We start from the raw sequence: 24,342 nt of genomic DNA, 5'->3' as shown, positions 1-24,342 counted from the left end.
TTTTTTTTTTTTTAAGGAAAGGGTCCATAGGGTGTTCAGGGTCTCACTACTAGATCGGACTCGTAGTGATCAGCCTGTTTACAGCCTCCCAAGAGCTGGGATTACAGGCATGCGCCACCATGCCCAGTCTCAATTGCCATCTCAGCCCACCCTGGGGGTGGGGCCAGCACGGCAGGCCCAGGGATTGAACCCCTTCAACCCACTACTATTGTAAATTCAACATGTTCTATTGTATCTATGTGCTCTCTGAATTGAGATACATTCTTTATGGGCTTCCCTCGGTGGTTTGAATTTGACACTGTCTTACTTAGCTTATCTCTAACCCTTCAGCCTCGAGTACCTCAAAGCTGTTGTAGTGTGTGTGTGTGTGTGTGTGTCTTATTATTTTAGACAGGATCCCACAGTGTAGTTCAGGCTGGCCTTGAACTCACAGTAATCCTGCCTCATCCTTCCAAGTACTGGGATTACAGATATGTACCACCTCACCTGGCAGTTGTAAAATAATTTTAAATGTTACTTTACAGACCCTAAATAAAACCTCATCACTTGTGTATTAGCATCTACCCATGGGACTTCCTGGCCTCTTTCTTATTGGCTCTTACCTTCTCTTGCCAAAGCTTTCTACCATCTTTTGAGATCCAGCAACTGTTATAACCTTTCACATGTCTTACAGTTTTCCTAGGCTGTTAATCTTGCAGCCTCACATAGTACCTGCTTAATTTTATAGTAAAGAATACAACATTGAGTTGTAATGTCATAAAAAGATCATGCTTACAAACACCACACTTACTTAACCTCCTAGAGTCTCGGAAGTTTTGTCCCCATCATCTTTTTTAGTACCCAGTACTTTAGCTCACTCTTTCAAATGAGGGTCATGCATGTTCTTTACATTGGAGTCTATTCTTTCTTCTTCATCTCCCAGCAGCTTTCTAATGTTCCAATTTGTAACAATTTTTGTACTTGTAAGCCTTTTCTAGACCATAGACTCATCCTAAGTGCCTTTTCTTTAGTCCTCTCATCATCATGAAAACTTCATTTTCCAAAAATGTGCCCCAGTTCCATTTCTTACTACTTCCACCAGACCTCTCCCACATGTAATTGCACACTTGCTTGGACTCTATCAGTACTGGGTTACTTTGTTCTGACTTACTCAATGTAGATTGAAAGTTCACTTAAAGCAAGTTCGTTCTGATGATCGGTGGACCAATTGTCAGTCCATAGTCAAATGACAGTATTAATGCTGAGATTCAGGTATACTTGGTCAATGTTAGTTTGGTAGTTTATATGATTTTTACCATCAGTGTATCCTGTTTTGTCAGGTCCTAGAGCAATGGTTGCTTTTATTTTTCCACATACAGGCCCTTTTGACAGGTGTGACTAAAAGCTTCCAAAAGTATTTCCCTTACTGCTTTTTTCACACTAACACAGAAATCGTTTGCTCATGATTATCTTTTCTGTACTCTTCTAATCCACATTACAGAAAGATTTTAACATTATACTTTGTGAGACTGTCTTTCTGACCTGCTTGCAACTAGTTTTGAGAACTACTGACCTAGAAAATAATGTTTAATTTGAAAATGTGGAGCAGCACAGTTCTAAGCACAGGTAGCGCTTCCTCTAATGACGGTACCATTGTGCTGACGATACCCTCTGACATGGGCTTGCCTGCTTTCCCCTCCAGTTGCAGGCACCTTTAGCTGCACCATGAAATTTACAGTCCGGGACTGTGACCCTAACACTGGAGTTCCAGATGAGGATGGGTATGATGATGAGTATGTGGTGAGTCATCCCTGCAGAGACAGCGACACCTTTCCAACACTTAAGACATCTGCCTTGAGAGCATTCTTCTGGAACAATGGACATGAATTTATGGCTTTCTGTTCTTCTCAAACAGATTACAACTGAGGAGAAAATGGACTAACCTCCTCTATAACAGGATTGCACCATGCCAAAGAGAATAGATTTTCTATTTTTACTTCTTATTCAATTCAGAGAAGGAAACTCATCCTTATTTTCCATTGTAACAGGAATATTTAAGATGAAAATACATAATTCTTTATAAGATTATAATACATAAAATCAGTTTTATTTGAAGTGAGTAGTTCTGTTTTTGTTTCAACAACCTTAGTTTGCTTATAATACAGCCAGATTGTGAACTGGCAAATCTTTACAGAAAGGAGAGACTTATCAATCTGTTAGTTAAAAGGAATTTTAGAAAGTACTATGTAGCCTAAACTCAGTGGCTAGATGTGACAACATGACAGCTATGCACCTAGGGTTAAAGGTGCAGATATAAATTTGTCTCTTCCTAGGTGTCCTTTTTTTTTTTTTTTTTTTGCCAGAACTGGGGATTGAACTCAGGCCCTTGTGCTTGCCAGGGATGCGCTTATTCCACTGAGCCATCTTCCTGGCTTACTCTTCTTATTAAGGCCTAGAGCATTAAGTGTATCCAGACTATTTCATTTAAACTATTGTGGTAATAGAATTTTTCATACCCCTGCAGGGATTTAGGAATGGTAAATGATCAATTCCTTCTATCTTTATTCTGTATTTAAAGGACTTCTATTTATGCCTGTTTCTTGTTACCCCCTAGCTGGAAGATCTTGAAGTGACTGTGTCTGACCACATTCAGAAGATACTGAAGCCTAATTTTGCTGCTGCCTGGGAAGAGGTGGGAGATACCTTTGAGAAAGAGGAGACCTTTGCCCTAAGCTCTACCAAAACGCTTGAAGGTAAGAACAGTTGTGTTGCCAGTGTACTGTCTTAATAGAGCAGGATAAAGCCATATGTGTTATTCTAAAACTACTTTTTCATTAACTCTATCCTAAGTCATTTATTTAAAGACAAGGTACCCATCTTAATCATTTGGTTGAATCATCCATTTTCAAGGCCAGTGGCCTCTCAACACATACTCTGTACCTGTTGCCACAGCGTCCAGGACATAGGGGTAACAAAGGGAGATCTCAGTGCTGAACTTTTCTAATACTGTTGCATAAACTTTCTCAACACAGAAGCTGTCAACAACATCATCACATTTCTGGGCATGCAGCCCTGTGAGAGGTCAGATAAAGTACCTGAGAACAAGAATTCCCATTCGCTCTATCTAGCAGGTAAGAGACTTCTATCATATTTCCCTTATACTGTTTTGTTGTACACTGTAATAAGGGATACGAATGGGCGTCCCATGTCTTACTGTTGTCCTGTCACCCTGTTCCATAAGTAACAAGTTGAAGCCTGGTGAAAATGAGTAATTTACTTTTGGATGCTATTTTTTTAGGATGAATATCTGGTCTGACATAGTCTCTCACAGATATCAGTGCTACCCACCCTTGTCCCTACTGCCTTTAAGTACTCAAATCAGAATTTAATACCTTCTATATTCCCGGTCTCATGAGATTTTTTTTTTTTTTTAAAGCTAAAATATATAGTGCAGTTCCCACAAATTTCTAGAAAAGCTAAACTAAAATAATAGAAAGGAGATATAGGTAGAGCCTGATAGATTTCATTGTCAGAGCTTATTGTGAATTCTTAATACGGTTTTTCTTTTTTCTCTCAGGTGTATACAGAGGTGGCTTTGATTTATTGGTGAGGTCCAGGCTGGCCTTAGCAGATGGCGTGACCATGCAGGTGACTGTCAGAAGCAACGAGAGTACACCTGTAGATGTTATCTTGGCTTCTGTTGGATAAGTTCATACTGAGCAAGATGACACACTTCACTGTCAGTGGGCTTTTAGGCTAATGGCATGAATTCCCCAGAATCACACTCCTAAAGATTAATGACTTGGAGAAGCAAATTAAATGTTTGGCCCTGAGCCAGCAGATCAAGCAAATGTCTGTCCTTATGCATGGGTTTTGGTGTTTCTTGGTTTGGTTTGATTTTTTTTTTATTTTTCTCATTTGGTCAGCTTTTGTATGACAGTGCAGCTTTGGATGACCTTGAAAATCAAATGCTATCCTGTACTTCAGCTGCTTTACTTCATCATTTTTTCACATAATGTGTGAAAGCTCCTGACAATGTTGGAAAGTTTTATCCCAGAGGGTGGGGGAATGGGGGAGCCAGAATCCACTTTTGTCACAATTTGTTTTATTAATAGAAAATAAACACTTATTCCAGTTTAAAAGTTGTTATACTTGAAGTTACTAATTAAAAAAAAATTAATCACTTAATAATCCTGCTTTGACTAAGACAGTGAAACTGTGACTTTAAAAAAGTACTCAGCACCATTTGTTTATAGGTCTTTCACAATTTGTTCTTAATTGTCTGGGAACTTTCCTGTCCATAAAGGACAGGAATTGCTGAGCTATATGAGAAAGCCTCTCTGGGACAGCCAATGGAATCTAAGCCATCATCACAAGAGGGGTTAATAGATATTCAGCATGGGAACTTGAACTATACAGTCCCCTCCCTTCCATGTAAGCTCAGAAGGGATATGCTTCCAAAGCAATGAGGTATGAGCAGTCAGATTGTTATCTGCTGTTAGAATTGTCTTTTCAGCTAATAACAGTGGATCTCTGGCATAGAATGCAATTGGTCCTTCATGGCTGTGATTGTAGGAAATTCTATAAATAGTGTGGACTTACTTCAGTTTATTAAGAAATTATACTTTCTTAATAAGGTTCTCTACTCTGCCAGAGTAAGAGTCTGCTGGCTGAGTATGCTTTGTAAATATATACCACATGCACAGGCAGTCATAGTCTACAAGCATACTCAGAATACTCTATTATTTAAACCAATAGCTGTTTTAACAAAATATCTAAAATTAGAAAAGCAGTTGATGAAACTAAATCTGAAGTTATCACAAGGAAGATTCATTCTCACTCTCACTTACGCTGTGTTACTACTTAGAGGACTTTAAAAAAACATATGCCTATGAAGCCATTCAAAGAGAGGTTAAAGCAGGCCCTTTCTGCTCATTCTTTCATTGCAGAATTCCAGTTGGGCTTGGGCCAGCTGCTATCATTTCTATATATTTCACAACAGTTTACAGAAGTGTACACAAACCTTCTATGCAAAAGAAGATCTAATGCCTGTCTTTCTAAATCAGTGAGCAGTGCTCACCAGCATTTCCTAATACAAAGACAAAGGTAAGTCCACACACTTGATCAGATGTCAGAGGAATAGGAGGTGAGCTATTATGTCACCCTTAGAACTTTGGCTACATTTTTTCTGGGTTCTGTTGACAGATGTGAGTAAAGTGGATTTTTGTGAGAATAGTATTTGATAGCCAGGACCTCTTTTGGGCATTTCTTCCTAAGTGGAATACACAACAGATATGGGAGTAGGGAGGTAACACAAGGAAGCTACTCTTTCCATATCAGAAGGAGTTGATGAAGCCCATATATGCATTCAAGAAGCCCATGGGATCCTCTAGCTGTGGGTAGTGGCTAATGTGGTCATCCAGAATCGACACTGTGGACCGCGGCAGTGTTTTCCTAGTGGAAGAGAACAGCATGTAGGTGAACTTGAGGCTGGAGCAGGGAAGGATATTAGCCAATGAACAGCCCCAGTAAATGCCCCTGTGGACATACCACATTGGAAGGAACCACCAACACAAGGTTTATTCACCTTCTACATTGCAGTTATCTTAGGCAGATAAACTTGCCAACTTCACTTAGATTCATAATCTGACAACAACTTTCGAAAACATAACACTTGTACACGAATCATCAATGCAAAATTCAGCTCCATAGAGAGAGGCAGTTCAGCAACTCAAAGCCCAAGCAAAGATAATGGAAGAATGTCCTTAATGTTGGAGAGGAGAGGAAATTGTGTTTAAAATTCTATGTAAGGTGTTTACTACTGGGTTGTATACAATAGGCCACATGAAAGCATGGAACTTAATTATGTGGCACAGTCAAGAGTTCAAATTCTGACACTTTGCAAGTAAGTACCCGGAGAAAATAACCATAAAGAATAACAACTTTCCACAGTGAACTCTTTTCAGTCTCCTTGTAATCTGCTCTGGTAAGAACAATGAACTACTTTTGTAGTCAGACTAAAACAGGGTCTCTACTGTCATCCTAGGGTGAATGTGTTAGCTTTTTTTTTTTTTAACCTCTACACCTAGGAAAATGATATAGCTATGACAGTGAAAACAGGGTATTTAAGATAATGTTTAACTGAACTTCATCTTTGCACTTATGTGAGAAGATTTCCCAACTCATCTTTTTATTTTATGTCTCTTAGATGAGCAGCCAGTGAGGTCAGTGCCAGTATTTCTCACAAAGTAATTGTGTGTACTCTTGTCAGGATGAAATGCTATGTAACAAAACAAAGACCTCAGAGAGACTCACCTGTACAGCTCCAAAAACTCTGGATAGGGATTTACAGGATCCATTGGCCCATAGATGAAATGAACTGAGAAAGAGAAGAGAAGTGACTTACTAAGCTGTCCTACCTCCACCCTAAATTAGCTTGTCTGGGATGGGTGAGTGCTTTCTGTACTTTTTTTTTTTTTTTAATGATAGAAAACCTAGCTTCTATTATTAGTTAAGCTATAAGGATCTGTTGAAAGTTCCCCAGTTGGCTCATTTGGGCCATTTTCTCCTATATAGAACCATTTGGCCCCTCTTTTAGCTCATCTGTGCCTTGGACCAAAAGGAATAAGCCCCAGTTTCAACATTCTTTTTCTATAAACCCAAGATACTATACTATCATTCCTTAAGTGTCTTCAGTTACAGTTAGAACCAACTTTATTTATTTTTATTTTTGTTTATATTTCTTTTTTGAGACAGGATCTTATTGTGTAGTCCAGGCTGGCTTTGAGCTTACTATGTAACCCCCACTGGCTTTGAAATCTCAAAGGCTGATCCTCCTGTGTCAACCTCCCAAGTGCTACAGGTGTGTACCACACCACCGCACCTGGCCAACCAATAATTTCTTGAGCACTAACTACTATGTGGGAGTCACTGCACTGATTCCTTTTTTTTTTTTTTCTTTTTAAATCTGTACAAATGTGATGAATGAGCACAGCCTACTTAAAAGCTCCTGATTAGTAATCTCAGCAGTCTCCAGTCCAGCAATTTATAATTTAATGTGGTATTCACTGATTATATGAAAGAAAGCAGCATATGAACTACATTTACAATAAAACCTTCAGTGTTTTATAAACTTCATCTTACATATACATCACTGGTCTTTCCAGATGTTGGGAGTAGGGTTGGCAGTGAAATAAAGGATGTCTGAAGAAATCTGACTTTCAGATCCCCCAAAAAAATCTAGTAGTTTTTGTTAGCACACAACACACATATACACACCCGCACACATTTTTTTCTTTTAATACCAGGGATCAAACTTGGTACCTTGCATTTGCCAGGCCTGTGCTTAAGCCATTGAGCTATATTCCTGGCCCATCAAACTTTAAAAAGTAGTTGTTTAGCTAAATTTCAGATTTAAATGCATGTCTTATATTCTTATTTGCTAAACCCAGTAACCCTAATTGGAGTTGATAGGAATTCTAGTTATTTTAACTTCATACTCTTTAAGGTTTCCTAACAAGAGGCAATATAAAGATACTCACTGGGAACAGTGACAGAGGCAAGTGCTCCCACCCAGCGTCTTCTAAACTTCTTCCTCTGATTGATGTACTGCAAGAGGCTATAGGATCAGTAAGTCAGCAAGAGCAGAACCAGAAATCTTTATTGCTGCAGGGCTCAAAAGCCTGACACAAGCTGCAAGAGACACATCTTAATCCAGAAGCAACTTGGAATTTTTGGAACAGCCCACTTTATCCATTTGTGTTAAGCACCAAGTGACTATGGCAGTTCTACCTACTATCCCCGTGAGCCTTAATGGGCTCTGTGCATCCAATAAGCAAGAAATGAATCTTTTCATAAGAGGATTTTAAGAGTGCTGTTTTTCAGTTTTCTATAGTAAAATGAATCTTGGAGGACTTCATGGGGGGTGGAGTGGCTCCCTTAAATGCACAATTCCCAGCAAAGCCATCAGTGAAAACTGGAGGGTACACTGACCCATCTGGTAAAAGGACAGAGCCTTAAGTCAAGGACTTCCAGATAACACCATCTCTAGGCCCTTCAGTGAGAACAGCTACATTCTCATGTTGTCATTTGAGTCAAGGCACAGCAATTCTTTATATGAGAAATTCTGTCTCATTCCCTATTGCTACGAAAAAGATACGCAAACGAAGAGCCTCGTACTTAAGGGCCACATTTAGAGTCCTTTCACAATTGAAATTGAACATTTTAGGGTGGCCGGGGAGATAGCCCAGTGGGATAAGCACTTAAGGGCCTGAGTTCAATATCCGGTTCTGCCAAAAAAAAAAAAGAAAAAGAGAGAGATTGAACATTTTAAAGCACTTAGTACTAACAGAGTCCAAAGAAGGATTTGCCAAAGTCAGTTACAGACAGAATTTGCAGCAATTTATTACTTAGATAAGGGGACTCTGCCTATGACATCTTTGTTCTTGGAAAACGCAGACCCTTGACAAATTTAGGATTTGCTTCACAGTCCTAAACTAACCTTCTTGTGGTAGGAAACAAGCTACTAGGTGCAGAATAAGCAATCCTGTTTCTTCATCCAAATTCCTAAAGAGCCTTTCTGAAACCCAAAGCAAAGGCTTACTTCTTACCTGTCTATGACCAAGTTCCCATCATTGTTGCGGATCCCTGCCCACATGTCCCACAGCTCACTCTCAGAGGGCCGAGTATATGGTCCAAAGACTGGGGTGAGACTGAAAAAGTCCAAAATACAAAAAGGTAAATATGGGGAGAATTCAGAATCTAAGACTTTAGCAGTCACAAGGTCTGACCCTTAGCTGATTTATGAATTCCTTCTACAACTTCCTTGGCAAAAGGGCAGAAGCTTTGCTTGAAAACCTCAGGATTTGGCCCAGAGTTAACAATTATTCATAGGCCATAGTTAGTCTTTTGTAGTGACTTACCCTCGAGAGAATACAAAGAAGTTCATCAGCCTGGTGAGGATGGGTGACAGCACGCCTCCATCTTTGAGTAGCTGTAGGTAATAAGTGGAAAAAAAAAAAAAAAAATCAAGGATCCAGAGAAAGATGACAGTTCACCAAGTCAAAAGGATTCATACGAGCAGCTAATAAGGGTAGTGAACTAAATCTACTGAAACTTTTGGTACATAGGATGATTTTTTTGTTTTCTTTCTGTATTGCTGATCCACATTCTTCTCTCATGGAAGATAAATCTGTTTCTAATTCTTAATTTTTTGTAGTATATATGCTGCTGAAGTGAGCACTTATTTCCAAGACTTTTGGGCTCAAGCAGTCTTCCTGCCTTAGTCTTCCAAATACCCAAAACTATGAGTACCAGCCTCCTGGGTTGGCCATATTAGACCAGGTTCCCAATTTATTGACTTAATGCTTCTGATACAAGTCTTTACATAATAGTGTTTCTTCAAATAACTTGTTCATCTTTCAACCTCAGATGAAAGAAGTAGTTTTCAATTTTTATTTTTTCTGTATTTTAGGGAAGGGTCTACAGGGTATTCAAGGTCTTGCTTCTAGATCAAACTCATAGTGATTGTCCTGTTTATTGCCTTCCAAGTACTGGGCGTGCGCCACCACTCCCAGTCTCAATCGCAGTCTCAGCTTGCCCTAGGGGTGGGGCCAGCAGGGCAGGCCTGGGAATGAACCCCCAGCCCCTGGGCCTGCTTGCAGGCACTTTAATCAGTTTTCAATTTATGTAGGATCTGCTTCCACTGCTTTTATTTGCCTAATCAGGGATAAATTAACTCCATTAATGTGAATTCACAAGGAAGGAGATTTTAATTATGGTCCATCACAGCAGATATGGCCATTAAAAGGTCCCAAGTCTATTTATGTCAGCACAAATCTTAAAACTTGGGCTGTATTCAGTAGTGACCAACCTTTTGGAGCAGGAGAGGACGGTGAGTCTCAGGAAAGATTCCTTTAGAAGAAGAAATTGCTTTTAGTCATGTACCAAAACTTAGGTCAAGGGGGAACTATCCGCTCGGGCCCCCCTCCTGTCCCTCTCTTGGACAGGAGCTTTCTTTCTCTCAATAAATATATTCTGCTCATAAAGAAAAAAAAAACTTAGGTCAAATGCAAACCCATTACTGGAGACTAATGACTTTATTCAATGTCACCTTTGAGATATTTACTGCCAAAACAGGTTTACAAATAAAAATTTAGTACAGTCATGTACTCCTTGACAGTATTTCATCAATAATGGACAGTACACATGTGTATCCCGATTAAACAAAACGCCACTGTAGTGTCATATAACTGCTTCACCAAGCAACTTCAAATTCCGCTGGGAAAATTAGGGCCCACTAGAATTACTTCCCCATTTTAAAGGTAGAAAAATGGGAAAAATCATTTATATTTTCATATACAATGCTGATTATGAGGCTCTGACTCACTTTTCAATTCAGAACACAGTGTTAATCTGGTCTCCAAACACAGGAATTGTTCAGTAATTATAAATCTTTAAAAAAAAAAAAAACCTAGTTTTTCCTTTTCCATTCCAGAGTCAGTGGAAGAAACACAGGAGCACTATGACTCCTCTCCCAAGCTGCCCATAAGGCACTCAGTGGACACTTATGTGGTCAGGGGCACACAAAATAAAACAAGCTCCTGTAAAAAGTCTAATCCAGGATCATTAATTTCTGAGACTTGGTCCTAACATCTAACAGTTTAAGAATCGAATACTAATACTACACACATAGCAGAAGCACCTGTGCCCTTCTGTCCTAAAGCCTATTTCATAACCCACTGCAATTCTTACAGTAAAACAGCCTTTGTACCCCTAATCAGCTTTAGTATACCCACTATTAAGTCTAATTGCAAAAAAAAACACAAAAAAAATATGGCTGTCATGCAGCTTCTAATTGATTGCATTCAATATAATCACTTTCCTTTGTGCTCTCGTTGGTCTTATTTTCTATATCTAAAATCAGTATTTGGGGGGGCCTGCCCCTTAGCTCAGTTCTTTAAGTGGCTGCTTCAACAAAGCAGTCAGGCTCAGGTTGCTGTGGTTCGATCCCCACAGCTCAAGCCAGCCAAACCTGCCCTGAAGGCATTCGGAGCAAAAAAAAAAGAAAACCTTCTGCTTTTAACAAAAAAAAACAAACAAACAATAAACCTCTCCCCCTAAAAAAATAAAATAAAATCGTATTCTGAAAAAAGATCTGTAAATGTCATTTGGCCATCAAAGCAGTTCACAGCACAAAGGAAAGGCAAAAGAGCTAGTTTTATTTTGTCTGCTTACGGTATCATCAGGTTATCATTTATTGTCCCATAACATCTGAGGCAGCCCTTCTAGACTATACCCCAATTCCACCTACCACCAAGACCATTACCTCCATTTGACAGACAGAGACTCTTTATGGTAAGCCGACCAGAGCGATTTTGCTTGTACCTGGAGAAGAGGATGGAGAAACGCATGTAGTTGAGCAGATAGCAGTGAAGACAGTCTCCCCAGGGAAAGGACCAGAATGGGATGTTTTCCCAGCATCCTAAGCTAGGGCAACAGAAGTCTGGCTTCACTTACCTATAAAGCAGCTCCTGAGCAACAATATCTCCATAGTCATGAGACAACAGGTTGATTCTACGGTTCTGGAGCCCCAGATGCCGCAAAAGAGCCTCCACAATACTGGCTTGCTCAAATATGGAATAGTGATGTGGTCTCTAAGGAAAAAAAAGGCCAGATACACAGGATAAAGTCACAACTGCAGATCTCTGCTGACCTAACCACTCCACGCACATATATCCCACCCCCAGCACCAGCCCAGTAGAGTTGTTGCTTACTGGTTTGTCACTGAAGCCAAAGCCTAGGAAGTCAAGGGCAATCACTCGATGAAACCTCAGGGTCAGACCTTCCCAAATCTGTCAGGGAAAAAAGTTGATTTCGACTTTGTGCTCCTGTGCTGCCCCTCCACTCACCCCCAGCAGCAAAAGCTTCATCCCAATCTCAAAGGGGCAGATGTGGATAAGCAAACTACACAATAAAGCGAAAGCCTCATGAAGCCATGACAGTCCGCACAGGTAATTCTCTTGGCAAGTGCTTGATTCCTAGTAATAAATCTCTATCAAGGACAAGACACCAGCATTTTTAACTTGGCAGCGGTCCTTCGGGGCTGCCAAAGAGTTGCTCTACTCTGGGAGCATAAATGAGAAACGGTTCAACGTTGATGCTGTTATTAAACAATTCAAATGTGCTCTATTAATGCTGACAAGAAAATCCTAGATTGTGTATTTTTTAAAGATATAGTGGGATCTAGAAATTGATCACATTACCTTGTACCAATCATAGCTGGAAGTTGGAAAGCCATGTAAAAGCACAACTATCTCGGGGCTTCCGACCACACCCACAGAATCTGGGAAAAAGGAAAGAGATTAGTTAGGCCATTTCCCTGTAAAAATAATCTTAAACGCTAAAAATCTAATCTAGTACAAACAAGAATAAAAGTAATGACATTAACCATGATTATTGCTTTTTAAAATACAAGTTTATTGTTTTAGGCACTTTCTCTTTTGAATCTATATATTAAAATATATATAAAAAACAGGCAATTTTTTGGAATCTATATATTAAGAATGTAGAGGGCCAGCCAAACAGTTCAGCAGATTAAAGAGCCTGCAAGTAGGCACAGGGGCCGGGGTTCTATCCCCGATGTGTCGTGCTGCCCCCACCTATGGGAGGGGTTGCTTAGATGGCGAGATTGAGACTGTGCGTGGTGGCAGGTGCCTGTAATCCCAGCTCTTTGAGAGGCTGAACACAGGTGGATCACTATGAATCTGATCCGATCTATGTAGTGAGACCCTGTAGACCCTTACTAAAATACAAAAAAATGTAAATAACATATACCCTTTATATTATAGAATTTGAAAGCCACTTCCTCCCCTTCACCTAGATTTTTATACTAAAAAGCAAACTTTGAAAGTTAAAAACAATCACAATATAAGGTAAAAACGATTTATACCTTATCACTAATTTATCACAAAATTTCTCTACAGTATCACAGATTTTCCCAGTGAGCACCTTAGTTTATGCTGTTTATCTAGTACTTACTTCAGCAGAAGAGAACCAATCCAACATCAAAAGCATAATGCTCAGACAACTGCAAAATTCTCTGAACTACAAAGTGTCAATCAATATAAACATTTTTAAGTGTATATTACAACCTGGAAATATTAAATAGCTTTAAAGATAGCCAAAGGATAAAAATAGCTTGTTAATAGTATTGGATTAAAACTAGTCATTCATATACTGCCAATAGCATAAAAATTTGGTTAGACAATTTTCAAAAATAGTTTAATTGGGACCCATTAAAAATTTTATATGCTTTAGATTAGGCACTTTATTTTTAAGAACCCATACAATGTCAAATATTGATAATCTGGAAACAAACCAAACAACCATCATAAAGAAAATTACATACTTACATTTATTGGACATAGCAAATGAGAGGAGGTCAGGAGCAATAATGAAAAACGGTTTATGACAAACATTTTTCGTTATTGCTCTTGACCCCCGCCCAAAAGAAATCTTTTCCAATCTGTTTGTCAGTTTCTTCACCTATGAAATGAAATGTAATGGTACCTATTTCCAAATATTGTTGTGAAGATTAAATGATACAATGAAGGCTGAAAATGTAACTCAATGCCTGGCATATGATAATTATCTGATAGTCAATAATTATCATTAACAGATTAATTTGTACAACACTGAAAGATTTAAATCACATTTGGTAACATATAACAATTCAATAAAATGCAATCAGGGATGGGAGGGAGAGAAACAATGGTTCCATCTCTGAATATCATACATGCTACCTGACACTAGGGGTGCTCAAAAGAGAAAACCACTATCTGAGTACATATTAGGCTGGAAAAAAATATTTTTACTAGGAAGTCAAGTGCACAAGATTGTAATCTCGGTTTTACCCCCTACCTTCCCAGTAGCTTTCTGAATCTCCCTGCTCACAAGCAAATAAGGGGAGATACTCCATTCCTTCCATCACAGTTCATAAAAAGGAGCTACTGTCCCCTATCACTGGGTGCAAAACAAGTATGTCAGCAAGGACCTGAGTGACCCATGCCTTCAGGATCTTCCAGTGCTCAGTTCTTACCTTGGTAGAAGATGCGCAGTCCCTTGTAGGTGAAAAACTTGCCAGAAGTCTTCCATGAATGCAGAGCAGGGGAGAGCTGAGGGGGTGGGATGTGCAAGTAGGCGGCAAGCAGGGGCATAGCCAGGAGCCCCACCTGGACCCACCACTCCCTCATCCTGTGGAGAAAAGGTGAGGGGTATTGGACACATCTGCCAACCAGAATTGGTAGCATGGAGTGGGAAACCATGTAGTGACTACGTGGTCCCCCATAAGGACCATACCAAAAAGCTTAACAATAATAATGTGACTGCTTCTGTCTGCTATGATAATCACACATTGGCTGCCAATCTAGTTTTAAGGGGAAAGATATTTCAATATGCAATTATTTCTACTCCCCTCCCCCAGCTTCTCCCTGTGAGCTTTCTGATACCCACTAAGGTTTCAATGGCTTTTACCAAGTTTTTCCAGGGAAAAAATAATTTCCTTCATATTTACTCTCAAAATTCTACCACCTACTCAGCAGCCACCGCCAATAAAATATTTAAAGTGCATGCAAGGTACTAGTGTCTTAAGCCTGTGTGTATTTAAAATATCACATATCCTTAAGCAAAGAGGTTCCTAATTTTTAATATTTATCAACCTTCTGGCCTAAGTGAAGCCCTATTTAGCACTACTATGTAGAAATAAGGTGAGAAACTGCACAGGGCTATTCAAGCAAGAAGATAGCTCTTACAGAGTATATTCCAATGTAAGCAGCTTTGTCCTGACCCCAAATATCTAATCTCTTTGAGAAGTCTGGAAAGCTGATTACATTTCTGCTTTTCTTAGCAGAAAGCTGAGGAAATTCCCATTTAATTTCATGGGATCTGCTTCCTGAACCTACACACACACATACACACACACACACACACACACACACAAATTAGGTTCATACCTGACGTGTTGGAATTGGTTTTATCTCTAGAGACAAGCACTGGTTTGCACACCTACCCTTGCCATTCCCAGAACTTCAAAGGTCCATTAAAATCAGTTCATCCACACTGACTACAAGTGTCAAAAATGAATTAGAAATAGTTTCCTTTGGCTAATCTGTGACTTCTAATGCTCACCAGGAAAAAAACAGAAGTTTTCTCCAAACATCCAATATAAAACAGTACTCCCCAAAACTAGAATTAGAGATGTCAAGAATATAACTACAAATAAAGTAAATCAATTACCAAAGTCCTAGTGGACACATCCTACAATCCTATTACCTGATATCTGGCCATAACCCCCAATACAAACTAATCCAACTCATAAAATGCTTTAAAAAAAAATAAAAATAAAAATAAACTGACAGTCGCACAGTGGTAATATAACCATGCCCCTTGAAGAATCTCAGCCTCCCTATTCATGCCTTAAGGATTATAAGGCAATGTATTCCATTTCCCAAAGTATCTGTCTGTAGACACAAAAATCTAGTTCTACTTTTAAGATAATACAAGACATGATTTCAAAAATGCAGGAACTTGATGTTTATTACAGTTTGCTTCCTGAAATAGGAAAAGGCCAAAGCCCAATAGATCCTTGAAAGGTAAATGACGAAAAGCATTAGGTTTTAGTTACTATCTTAGCACTATCTGTCCTGTCTCCGTTCATACATTTTCACGTTGCCTCTAGTAGCACTCCTTCAGGTCTTAGCAGCGGAACGTGCAATGAATGACTCAGCAGAGCCAGCGATGGTCTCCAACGGCGGCAAATTAGGGGGCCTCCAGTGATACTGCTAGCGGGAGTGTAAAAAACAAAGGACCGGACACCCGCACTCCGCTCCTGCACAGCCACCACATCCCCCCTCTTTCACTCCCAAAAAGCAAAGACGCAACCCTTCAAGGAGCCATTCTCTTGTCTTAATTACATGTTCCAACATGTAAAAATGCTCCAACAACATTTCAGGGTTTTATCAATCAGGTAGTCAGTAGGCAAAACAAACATTTTTGGGTTGAATCCCCATTATTTGATAGAGCCATAATTCAAGAATATGAATCCAGCAAACTTCAGTAACAAATTGGAAATTAACCTTTCTGAGTCTTGATTTCTTCACTTGTAAATGAGGGACTGGGAAATATTCATCCAAGACCATCAAATCTGCCCACCTGACGGCATCGCTGTGAAACGACGCATACTTTGGAAATCTAACCCAAAGCAAAGACCTCCTAGCACTGTGATGACAATTCGGTCACATCCCTCTTCCCCCTGCGCTTCCGCGCTTCCACTTAGTAACATCCAAAGAATACTGACTGAGCGCCCAGAGCTCGGCAAGGTCCAGGTACGCCTCTGCGGTCCTGTATCGCTGCGCGGTCAGGGTCTGGAAAGCTTATACCGTGCCGCGGCAATACCCGCATCTTGAGATTCTAAATCTGGCCGCGGCAATTCCTTGAATTCCTAGGGCACTGTCAGTTCTAGAAATCCTAGGTCATGCCACAGCGATAATCATGTTAAATGCTAAATCCCACCTGGGCGTTTCCGGCTAGAAATTCTAAATCACAACACGGTGATAACGACCAAGGAATTAAATCACCCCACGGCAATAGCGGGGTTTTAAAATCTTAAATTACATTGGGGTCTAGAAATCCGAAATCGCGACGCGGCAATAACCCGGTCTTTACAAATTCTATATCTCACCAGAGCCATTTAGCGACTAAAAATCCTAAATCACACCACGGCAATAACTGGGGTCTAAAAGCCCCAGTTTGTACAAAGGTAGAACAGTATTACTACAGTCTAGAGATCCGAAAACACGCAAGGGAGAGGCAGTGATCTAAAAATCCTAAATCTCACCTGGGAGATTCAGGGTTTAAAAATCCTAAACCAGGGACACTGGGGTCCACCCCCCTTACCAAGGACAGGAGCGACTCCGCTTCCAAGCCAGCCCCGCTGCCACCGACCGGGTGGGGTTTTCGCCACCGGGTGAAGCCGTAAGGCTCGGTCCTGGCCAGCCACACCCCCTCGCACCCCGTTGGAGGCCGCACCCACCTGCGGAGACGATCTCGGCGCACCATGGCTGCATTATCCCATGCTGCCCTCCGCAGGATTGCGGCGCTCAGGGTGCACCACGGCACCCTCAGCAGTGCAGGCTCAGGGGTGGCCTGGGCACAGCGTGCGGGTCCGCGCAGAGCAACCGCGGCAGTGAGCGGTTCCTGGGGCTCGGATGCGGCACTCTGCTAGATGGCGACGCGAGGCTGCTGCAGAGGAAGCAATGAGGCCAACGCTGCCGGCTGCCCGTTGCCCGCTGCCCGCGGGAACGCGCTGGAATGCGCCGGTGGCCTCGGCAGCACCGGGCTAGCGGGCGCCGACTTTTAGAGCCCACCCAGCCCCGCCCCTGACCCGCCCACCGCCGCAGCAGCGCCCCTCCCGCTCGCTCGCTGCAGAGCGCCCCTCCCTACAGCCCTACCACCAGAGAAATGAGGCACCCCACTCACCGGCACTTTCGGGGGGTGGGGGGACAACTCCCCACCACAACCCTGCAGATCCTTCAGAGACCCCGGCCCCAACCCTGAGCTCAAGGTTCTGGTGCAAAATCCTTCCTCAGAGGCACGCCTCGGGTAAAGATGGCAGAGCCCGCAGACCCCGACACTCCCTTAGACCACCCACAGGTTCCTGGGCCCTAGGGCAAAACCAGGCAGCATACCTGAGTAGAAACTCCTGTTTTGTGCCTGAAGCGCGGATGCTGAAATCTATACATACCCACGACCGAAAGAGCCGACTAAGCCCCTAACTATGGTATCGACCAAGGGGCAAACATGTAGCTAGGGAAGGACAGGCTCTGCAGCACCCTCCCCTGGGCTAGCGGACACATTCACAGGATGACTGCTTCAGAGCAAGGCAAACCAAAGTTGCAGAAAGTCTGGTTTCAATCACTGTGCCCACCACAAGGCGCCAGGCACGTTCTTTCTGCAGCAGCGCAACGTGGCCGGCATGCTGCAGGCCACCGCAGCACCCGTCCTGCAAGGCACGGTACCCACGGCACCATCAGGAGTGCAAGCCCCTCTTTATTTGTGTATGATGCGACCAACACAAGGGTCCTAAAGGTGTAGGAAAGAAGTCATTTTTTAAAAATCTATAATCCTTTTAAAGGACTTCTAATACGCCTTCAAAAGTATAGGACATCACTGTGTGCATTTTCAGGCTGTTCATTGAAATTTTAATAACCGCGTGCGAGGCCTGGGCCCTGTCGTGACTGTTCCAGCAGGGGCGCTGCAGGCTTCTTTTCCACCCCTCGGCAGTTCTGTGGCTCCACAGTCCATAAGTACAGTCTGGCACAATTCTACAGAAGGCCAACTGCCTGGTTAACTGTGCCCCGGGGCATCTATGTACCGACCAGGAGCTTAGGGCCACCCACTGCAGAAGCCATCACCTAAGAGCGTGTCATCAGAGCATGTGACGGAGTACTGGGGATACTTTTCCCAAGGTCCAATGGAGGAGGTCAAGAAACAAATGCTTGCCTAGCACCATCCAGTATGCTAAGAGCCCAGGGTGAGGATGTACAAAATGAATGAGAAAAGACCCACACCAGAGAAAGATGGCATCTGGATGTATAGCGACACTTAAATTTTTAAAAAATTATTTTTATTTCTCAGTAACATTTTGTGACAAATCCTCCTCCTCCCAACACATAAGGCCCTCAACAGCCGAGTCTAAGTATTATTCACCTTTTGTATCCTCAAAGCCTGCCACAGTGCCGGTCACAATACAGGCCCCTAACAAATACTGAATGAATAAGTACAAGAATTTGAGGGCTATAGGGGAGGAAGTAATTAAGGGGAGGGGGAAGGGATATATTGAATAATGAATAGACATTTACCAGAGAGACAAAGAACATTCCAGCCAGAGGGGTCGGCATTTGCAAAGCACTGGAGGCTCTAGACCGCAAAACCTTGAGGGAAATCGCCTCTTTTTGGACACCAACAGGCAAAACAATTAGCCTAGAAAGAGGAGTTTATCGTAAGGAATCTGGAATTTGTCTTAAAGAAATGCAGATGGATTTAACACTGAAACTTTAATTGATCACTTAAAATATAATTACTCCCTTTATAAATCGAGGATCACCACCTGTATTAACTGGCTACTGCTACCTTTTAAAGACTGAATTACTTAAGAAATTTAAATTGGTCCTTTCAACACTGTTAAGGCATTCCTATTTTTTAAACTGTTGACAAAAGCCTTGGTATTATATATTTTTGATACTTATTGTCAATGGAACCTTTGAGTCCCACAAAAATTTCACACTCATTTTCACCAGGTCAGAGGGCCCAGCATACAAGATGAAGATAATTTTCTAATTAATGGACTTAATGCCCCCAAAATGATCATATTTTGAAGACCACAAACAAATGTACTTATATGGAACAAGTAGATAAGACTTCAGGGAGAAACTATTTAAACACCTGAGGAAAAGGGAGAGGGTGGGGGAAAGCTCTTCAAAACAATACCAATTTCAAGTCTGGCTCTTAGGAGAGGTCCTCAGCATTAAGTAGGGAAAACTTCCTTGCAGAAAGAGGGATGGAGGTTGAAATAGGCATTAGGAACGCAGAATTTGTTTAAGTAAAGGAAGCCTTCCAGTTTACAATCAGCTCTGGTACAAAGGCAAGGAATGGGAAAAACAGATCATGTGACAGATCAGCCCAGTTAATGCTTTCAGAAGTCCTGCCTGGAAGAAACCATAATGCCCCAGGAGCCAAAGATAAGTTTTTTTTTTCTTTTTTTTTTTTGCGGAAGCGGGGATTGAACTCAAGCTCCCGCACTTGCCAGGGAAGCGATTATTCCACTGAGCCATCTCCTTGGCCTGAGATAAGTAATCGTCTAACTGTGCCTGGCTTCCTGAGGAAAGGATCTCCTCCTGAGAGTATCTGATAAAACATATAGCCATACATAAATGCAAAGTTCCCCATTGGCTTAGGGAACTCTTTCAGTTCCTCCGAATATTGTCCTTGGCTGACATCACATGCAGCAAAATTTCCTCAGACTGCAGCTTATCAGACATCGCAATTCTAACACAGATGTATATAACAAAAAGAGCTCAGATCTGTGCAAAACTTAGCACAGAAATCTCAGCATTTACCATCTCACTGATTCACAACAGCAGGAGATCAGCTGGGCTGGCACCCTAGACTCAATAATTGAATTTTTTTAATCCTGAGACCCAGAATATGACAAATGCAAGAATAATTGTGAAGACAACATAGTAGAACACTGGGACTGCCATTTTTAGGAGCTGTAATTATAGGTTCAAAAAAAAAATGTTAAAAGCTCAGGACTGGAGAAAGTTGGTAACACTCTAAGAACTCAGGTTTTCCATTGACAAAAAATTTACTGAGTCAGTGTGAGACAGTTCTAAAAAAATTTACTGTGACTGCAGACTATAGAGAAATACCCAGAAAAAGCTAATCCTTCACTATTCTGCTAGTTAGACCTCACAGAGTATTTTATTCTACTCTAGCTGGGGAGATGGTTCAGTGGAATAAGCGCTTCCCTGGCAAGCGCAAGGGCCTGAGTTCAATCCCCGGTTCTGCAAAAAATAAAAAGAAAATAAATTTTATTCTACTCTATAGAGAAAGTACTAAGAGATACATAAACAGCAGCATGTGCAGAGGTCAACTAAAAATGAGTGGAAATCATGCCACTGAAGCTCTCATACTTTAAGCTCCAACTATGAACATAGTTCGTCACCCAGTTTGTCTGTAATCCTCAAGTAAGTTTGGCTAGATGACTATTTCTTTTCACATATCTCAGAGAAAAAGACACAGTAGCTCAGAGTACTAAATGTTACTGTGTGAAGGGAGTGGGAATGGAAGGCAGATGAATCTGGCTCCAAAGCCGGCCTTCTTTCCACTGCCCCACACTGCTTCCCTGTTTGAAATAACAGGCATGTTTAGTTGGAAGAAAAGGAGCCTTGTAGAGTGAGTAGAAGAAGGAAATGTATTAGCAGTCCTCAAATATTTGTGGAAGCAGTATTCAACATTCTGTACAGCTCCAACGATGGCAAACTGTAGAGAAACAGATGTAGATTCAACATAAAGAATTTTCCAAGAGGGATGTCTAGAGGAATTGGGTTGCTGTGCCATTCTGGTACATAACAAGTTCTCTGTCGTTAGGTGCTGGGTAACCCTGTGGCAGGTATGCTAGCTCTGCATACATGGTGGAATGAATGACTTCTAAGGTATTTTCTCACCTGACAGAAATAGGCTCAGAAAGGTACTGGAATTTGGTTGCAGGGCCTGGACACCCCCCTCCGCAACAAATCTACTACTCAACTCTTCCCTAGGTGTGTCTCCCAGCCCAGAACGGTTTGTAAAGCAGGCTGCTTCGCACTGAAAGACAAACTCAATAAATTAAATCAATAAAATCACATCAATCTCTTTCTTGACCAAATTTAACCAACATATATATTGTTTCTAATGTTTTCCTTTCCTGTTAGGGTTCACTTTGGGGATAAAAAAAAAAAAAAAAAAGCAACTTTGCAGCAAAAAGTCCCAAAGATAAATGGTAGAGAAGGGAAGCAACAGAGCTGAATCTCTTAATCACATAAAACAAACTCAAAGTACAGGTACTGTAGTCGTTGGAGTATCACTGGGCACTTGTGGCTGTCTTTACGCAGCTTCTCCGCACTACTGCACACAGCCCTCAATCCAACGCGGGTCGACCGTCCACCTAATTCCTCACCTTGGGCCATCTCCTTGCTCAACAGGTTAAAGGATTCTAATTGCTTAACACTACTTTCTTTCCAGCGTACTCGGAATTTCTTCCTAGCTGCCTGGGAAAGAAAGGCCACAACACCCAACTCTTTTTCTGCCCCACTCTTTAAAGAACTACTTCCCTCATTACCAAGTCCTTGGCCCTGAGGCAGCGCAGCGCAGGTGTCCTCGGTTTTGCTTAGAGGCTCTCTCGTCACCTCACACCACCCCCAGCTGCTTTGCTCCCACAGCAGCCCTGGTGCAGAGAGCATGGGCGGGCGCGCAGGCGCACACACACACGCACACACACACACACACACACGCACAGCCCTTGTGCAGAGAGCATGGTCACTCACATTCGCACAGCCCTGATGCAGAGGGCGGGAGGCAAACAGCGGCCACGCCAGCTCACTTGCCGGTGGAGAGGAGTCGCCCTGCTGGCCTCGGCCCCAACGCCCCTCCACAGCCATCCTCACTCAACGTGCGTGCGCTGCACACACTAGCCTCATACCTCACTGGGGCCACGCCCCCTGGGGGGGTGCGAGGGAAGGGTGGAAGTTCCACTCCTTCCCCTCCTGTTTCTACCGAACCCAGGTGAGACTAAGGGGAGAACCGAGCACGCATGCGCGTCCTGGGGCCACAGGTTCTAGGCCTTTACCCGGTCTCCGGAGACGACCCTGGCAGGCCACCCAACACTCAACCCAGGGGTAGCTACAAGTGTCATCACTTTGGGGCACAAAGCCCAGCATATGCTGCTGTGTTCTGCCTGCTAGATGCCAACGCCACCTATTTCAACAGGCATGAAACGACAGAGTGAGCCTTTGGCCTAAATGAGAGTAGGCTGACCTGACCTGAGTACTTTTCACATTGAATTACTAGCAGCAAAGGCCAAACAAGCGATATTTTGATAATGACTAACTATGGAGAGATCTTGCTGAGCCTCCTATACTTCATCTATTTCCTTACCCTCAAGACTCCTGTTCTTCGTCGCCAGCCCTTCTCTCTACCCCACACTGTAGATGTTTGTATTTTCTGCCTCTATTCGTCTTCACATGTGGGACACCTAAAAGTCTCACAGTCAACAACAGCTAGACTAAATTCACCACTCCTTCCTCACCTGCTCTTTCCTCACTGACTCCTCCAAAATCTTTGCTTCCTTCTGTATCTTCTATCTTGGCTGGTGGCACTACTGTCCATTCCAGAGTCTGAGGCCTAATAGAATGAGACCCAGGGCTCAGGCAGCCAGCAGTTTGCCTTTTCATCTCCCCTCTCAAATTTCTCTTGAATTCATCCTCCTCTTCCCTATTCCTACTACCTTTTGCCTTCTTTCAAGCCTCCTTGTCTCTCACCTGAATGATTGTTCCTGATTAGGCTTCTAATTCACCACTGACACACCTGCCCAAGTGTATGCCTGACCACATCTCTTTCCTTCTAAAAAAATATTTTCCACATGCTAAGCTCAATGTTTTTAGTTTGTCACACATACATTTCAAGATGTTGCCTTTGCCTTCCTCCAAAATCTTCTCTCTTAACCTCCTCCCACTTTATCTTGCTTGTATATGCCTTCATAATTGTAGTTCTTCAAAAGATACTACACAGTTTCCTTTTTCCACACTTTCACACAAATCCTTTTCATTGGTCACATCTGTCTATCCACACTTTAGCTACCTAAAAAATTTTTATTAGTTCTTTGTATAGTTTTTCTCCCTAAAACTCCTTCCAGATGAGTGGGAGAGCTCTAAGTTGAAAATCACTATTATAGAACATTGAAGAAATTGTTAGACAGAACCTGGAAGGTTTCACTCTAAAATCAGTAACAAGACAAGGATGTCCACTATCACCACTCCTATTCAATATAGTTCTGGAAACATTAGCCAGAGCAATTAGACAAGAGTGAAAAGGAATAAGGATAGGAAAAGAAGAAGTTAAATTATCATTATTCACAGATGACATGATACTTTACATAGGAGATCCCAAAAACTCCACTGAGAGACTCCTAGAATTGATAACCAAATTCAGTAGTATACTGAATACAAAGTCAAAACGCTCAAAAGTTGATTTAATTCCTGTACACAGATAACAAATTCACTGAGAAAGAAATTAGGGAAACCACACCCTTCACAATAGCATACAAAAAAAAAAAAAATCCATAGGATTCAATCTAACAAAAGAAGTAAATTACAGTACTCTGAAAAGGGAAATAGAAGAGGATATCAGAAAATGGAAAGATATCCTATGCTTATGGATAGGAAAAACCAACACAGTGAAAATTGCCATACTCCCAACACTGTTATTTAATGTAATCCCAACAAAAGTACAATTAGCATACCATACAGAACTAGAGAAAACACTCCTAAAATTCATTTGGAAGCAAAAGAGACCTAGCATAGTAAAGGCAATCCTGGGCAACAAAGGCAAGGCAGGAGATATCACAATCCCTGACTTCAAATTATACTGCAAAGCTACTGTGATAAAATCAGCATGGTACTGGCAAAAAAAAAAAAAAAAAAAAAAAGGCAGACCTGAGAATGAGAGGACCAGACTAGAAGATGCAGACACAACTACAAACACACTCAG

At 41.7% G+C, this 24,342-nt stretch overlaps 2 protein-coding genes across 2 annotated transcripts; one reads left to right on the top strand and one right to left on the bottom strand.

Annotated features, from left to right (window-relative positions):
• Window positions 1–1,679: 1,679 nt before the first annotated feature.
• Window positions 1,680–4,102, top strand: Copg2 (coatomer protein complex subunit gamma 2). The gene is made up of 4 exons (XM_004642763.3): window positions 1,680–1,779; window positions 2,594–2,732; window positions 3,012–3,110; window positions 3,557–4,102. Exons 1-4 carry the CDS (start codon window positions 1,705–1,707, stop codon window positions 3,685–3,687), a joined length of 444 nt encoding a protein of 147 aa, XP_004642820.1. The 5' UTR covers window positions 1,680–1,704; the 3' UTR covers window positions 3,688–4,102.
• A 928-nt stretch (window positions 4,103–5,030) lies between these two features.
• On the bottom strand, window positions 5,031–17,346 carry Mest. Its single transcript, XM_004642760.2, has 12 exons — window positions 17,069–17,346; window positions 14,078–14,232; window positions 12,243–12,322; window positions 11,754–11,831; window positions 11,497–11,633; window positions 11,306–11,364; window positions 9,851–9,891; window positions 8,901–8,971; window positions 8,589–8,690; window positions 7,521–7,597; window positions 6,295–6,358; window positions 5,031–5,433 (listed from the first exon to the last, which is right to left on the bottom strand). The coding sequence occupies exons 1-12, from the start codon at window positions 17,092–17,094 to the stop codon at window positions 5,316–5,318; spliced, it is 1,008 nt and encodes a 335-aa protein (XP_004642817.1). The 5' UTR covers window positions 17,095–17,346; the 3' UTR covers window positions 5,031–5,315.
• Window positions 17,347–24,342: the final 6,996 nt, after the last annotated feature.

Source organism: Octodon degus, unplaced genomic scaffold (genome assembly GCF_000260255.1).
Source record: "Octodon degus isolate 3935 unplaced genomic scaffold, OctDeg1.0 scaffold00160, whole genome shotgun sequence".
Classification (NCBI taxonomy): domain Eukaryota; kingdom Metazoa; phylum Chordata; class Mammalia; order Rodentia; family Octodontidae; genus Octodon; species Octodon degus.
The sequence above is the reverse complement of the archived record's forward strand: the minus strand, read 5'-3'. Positions and strand labels throughout refer to the sequence as shown.

Coding starts and splice junctions, on each gene's coding strand:
- Copg2 (XM_004642763.3), top strand. CDS start 1,705: ATGAAATTTACAGTCCGGGACTGTGACCCTAACACTGGAGTTCCAGAT. Junction 1,780..2,593: donor GGTATGATGATGAGTATGTG/GTGAGTCATCCC, acceptor GTTACCCCCTAG/CTGGAAGATCTTGAAGTGAC. Junction 3,111..3,556: donor CCATTCGCTCTATCTAGCAG/GTAAGAGACTTC, acceptor TTTTTCTCTCAG/GTGTATACAGAGGTGGCTTT.
- Mest (XM_004642760.2), bottom strand. CDS start 17,094: ATGGTGCGCCGAGATCGTCTCCGCAG. Junction 11,832..12,242: donor CCAGCTATGATTGGTACAAG/GTAATGTGATCA, acceptor TTTCCCTGACAG/ATTTGGGAAGGTCTGACCCT. Junction 7,598..8,588: donor GGGAACTTGGTCATAGACAG/GTAAGAAGTAAG, acceptor CTGATCCTATAG/CCTCTTGCAGTACATCAATC.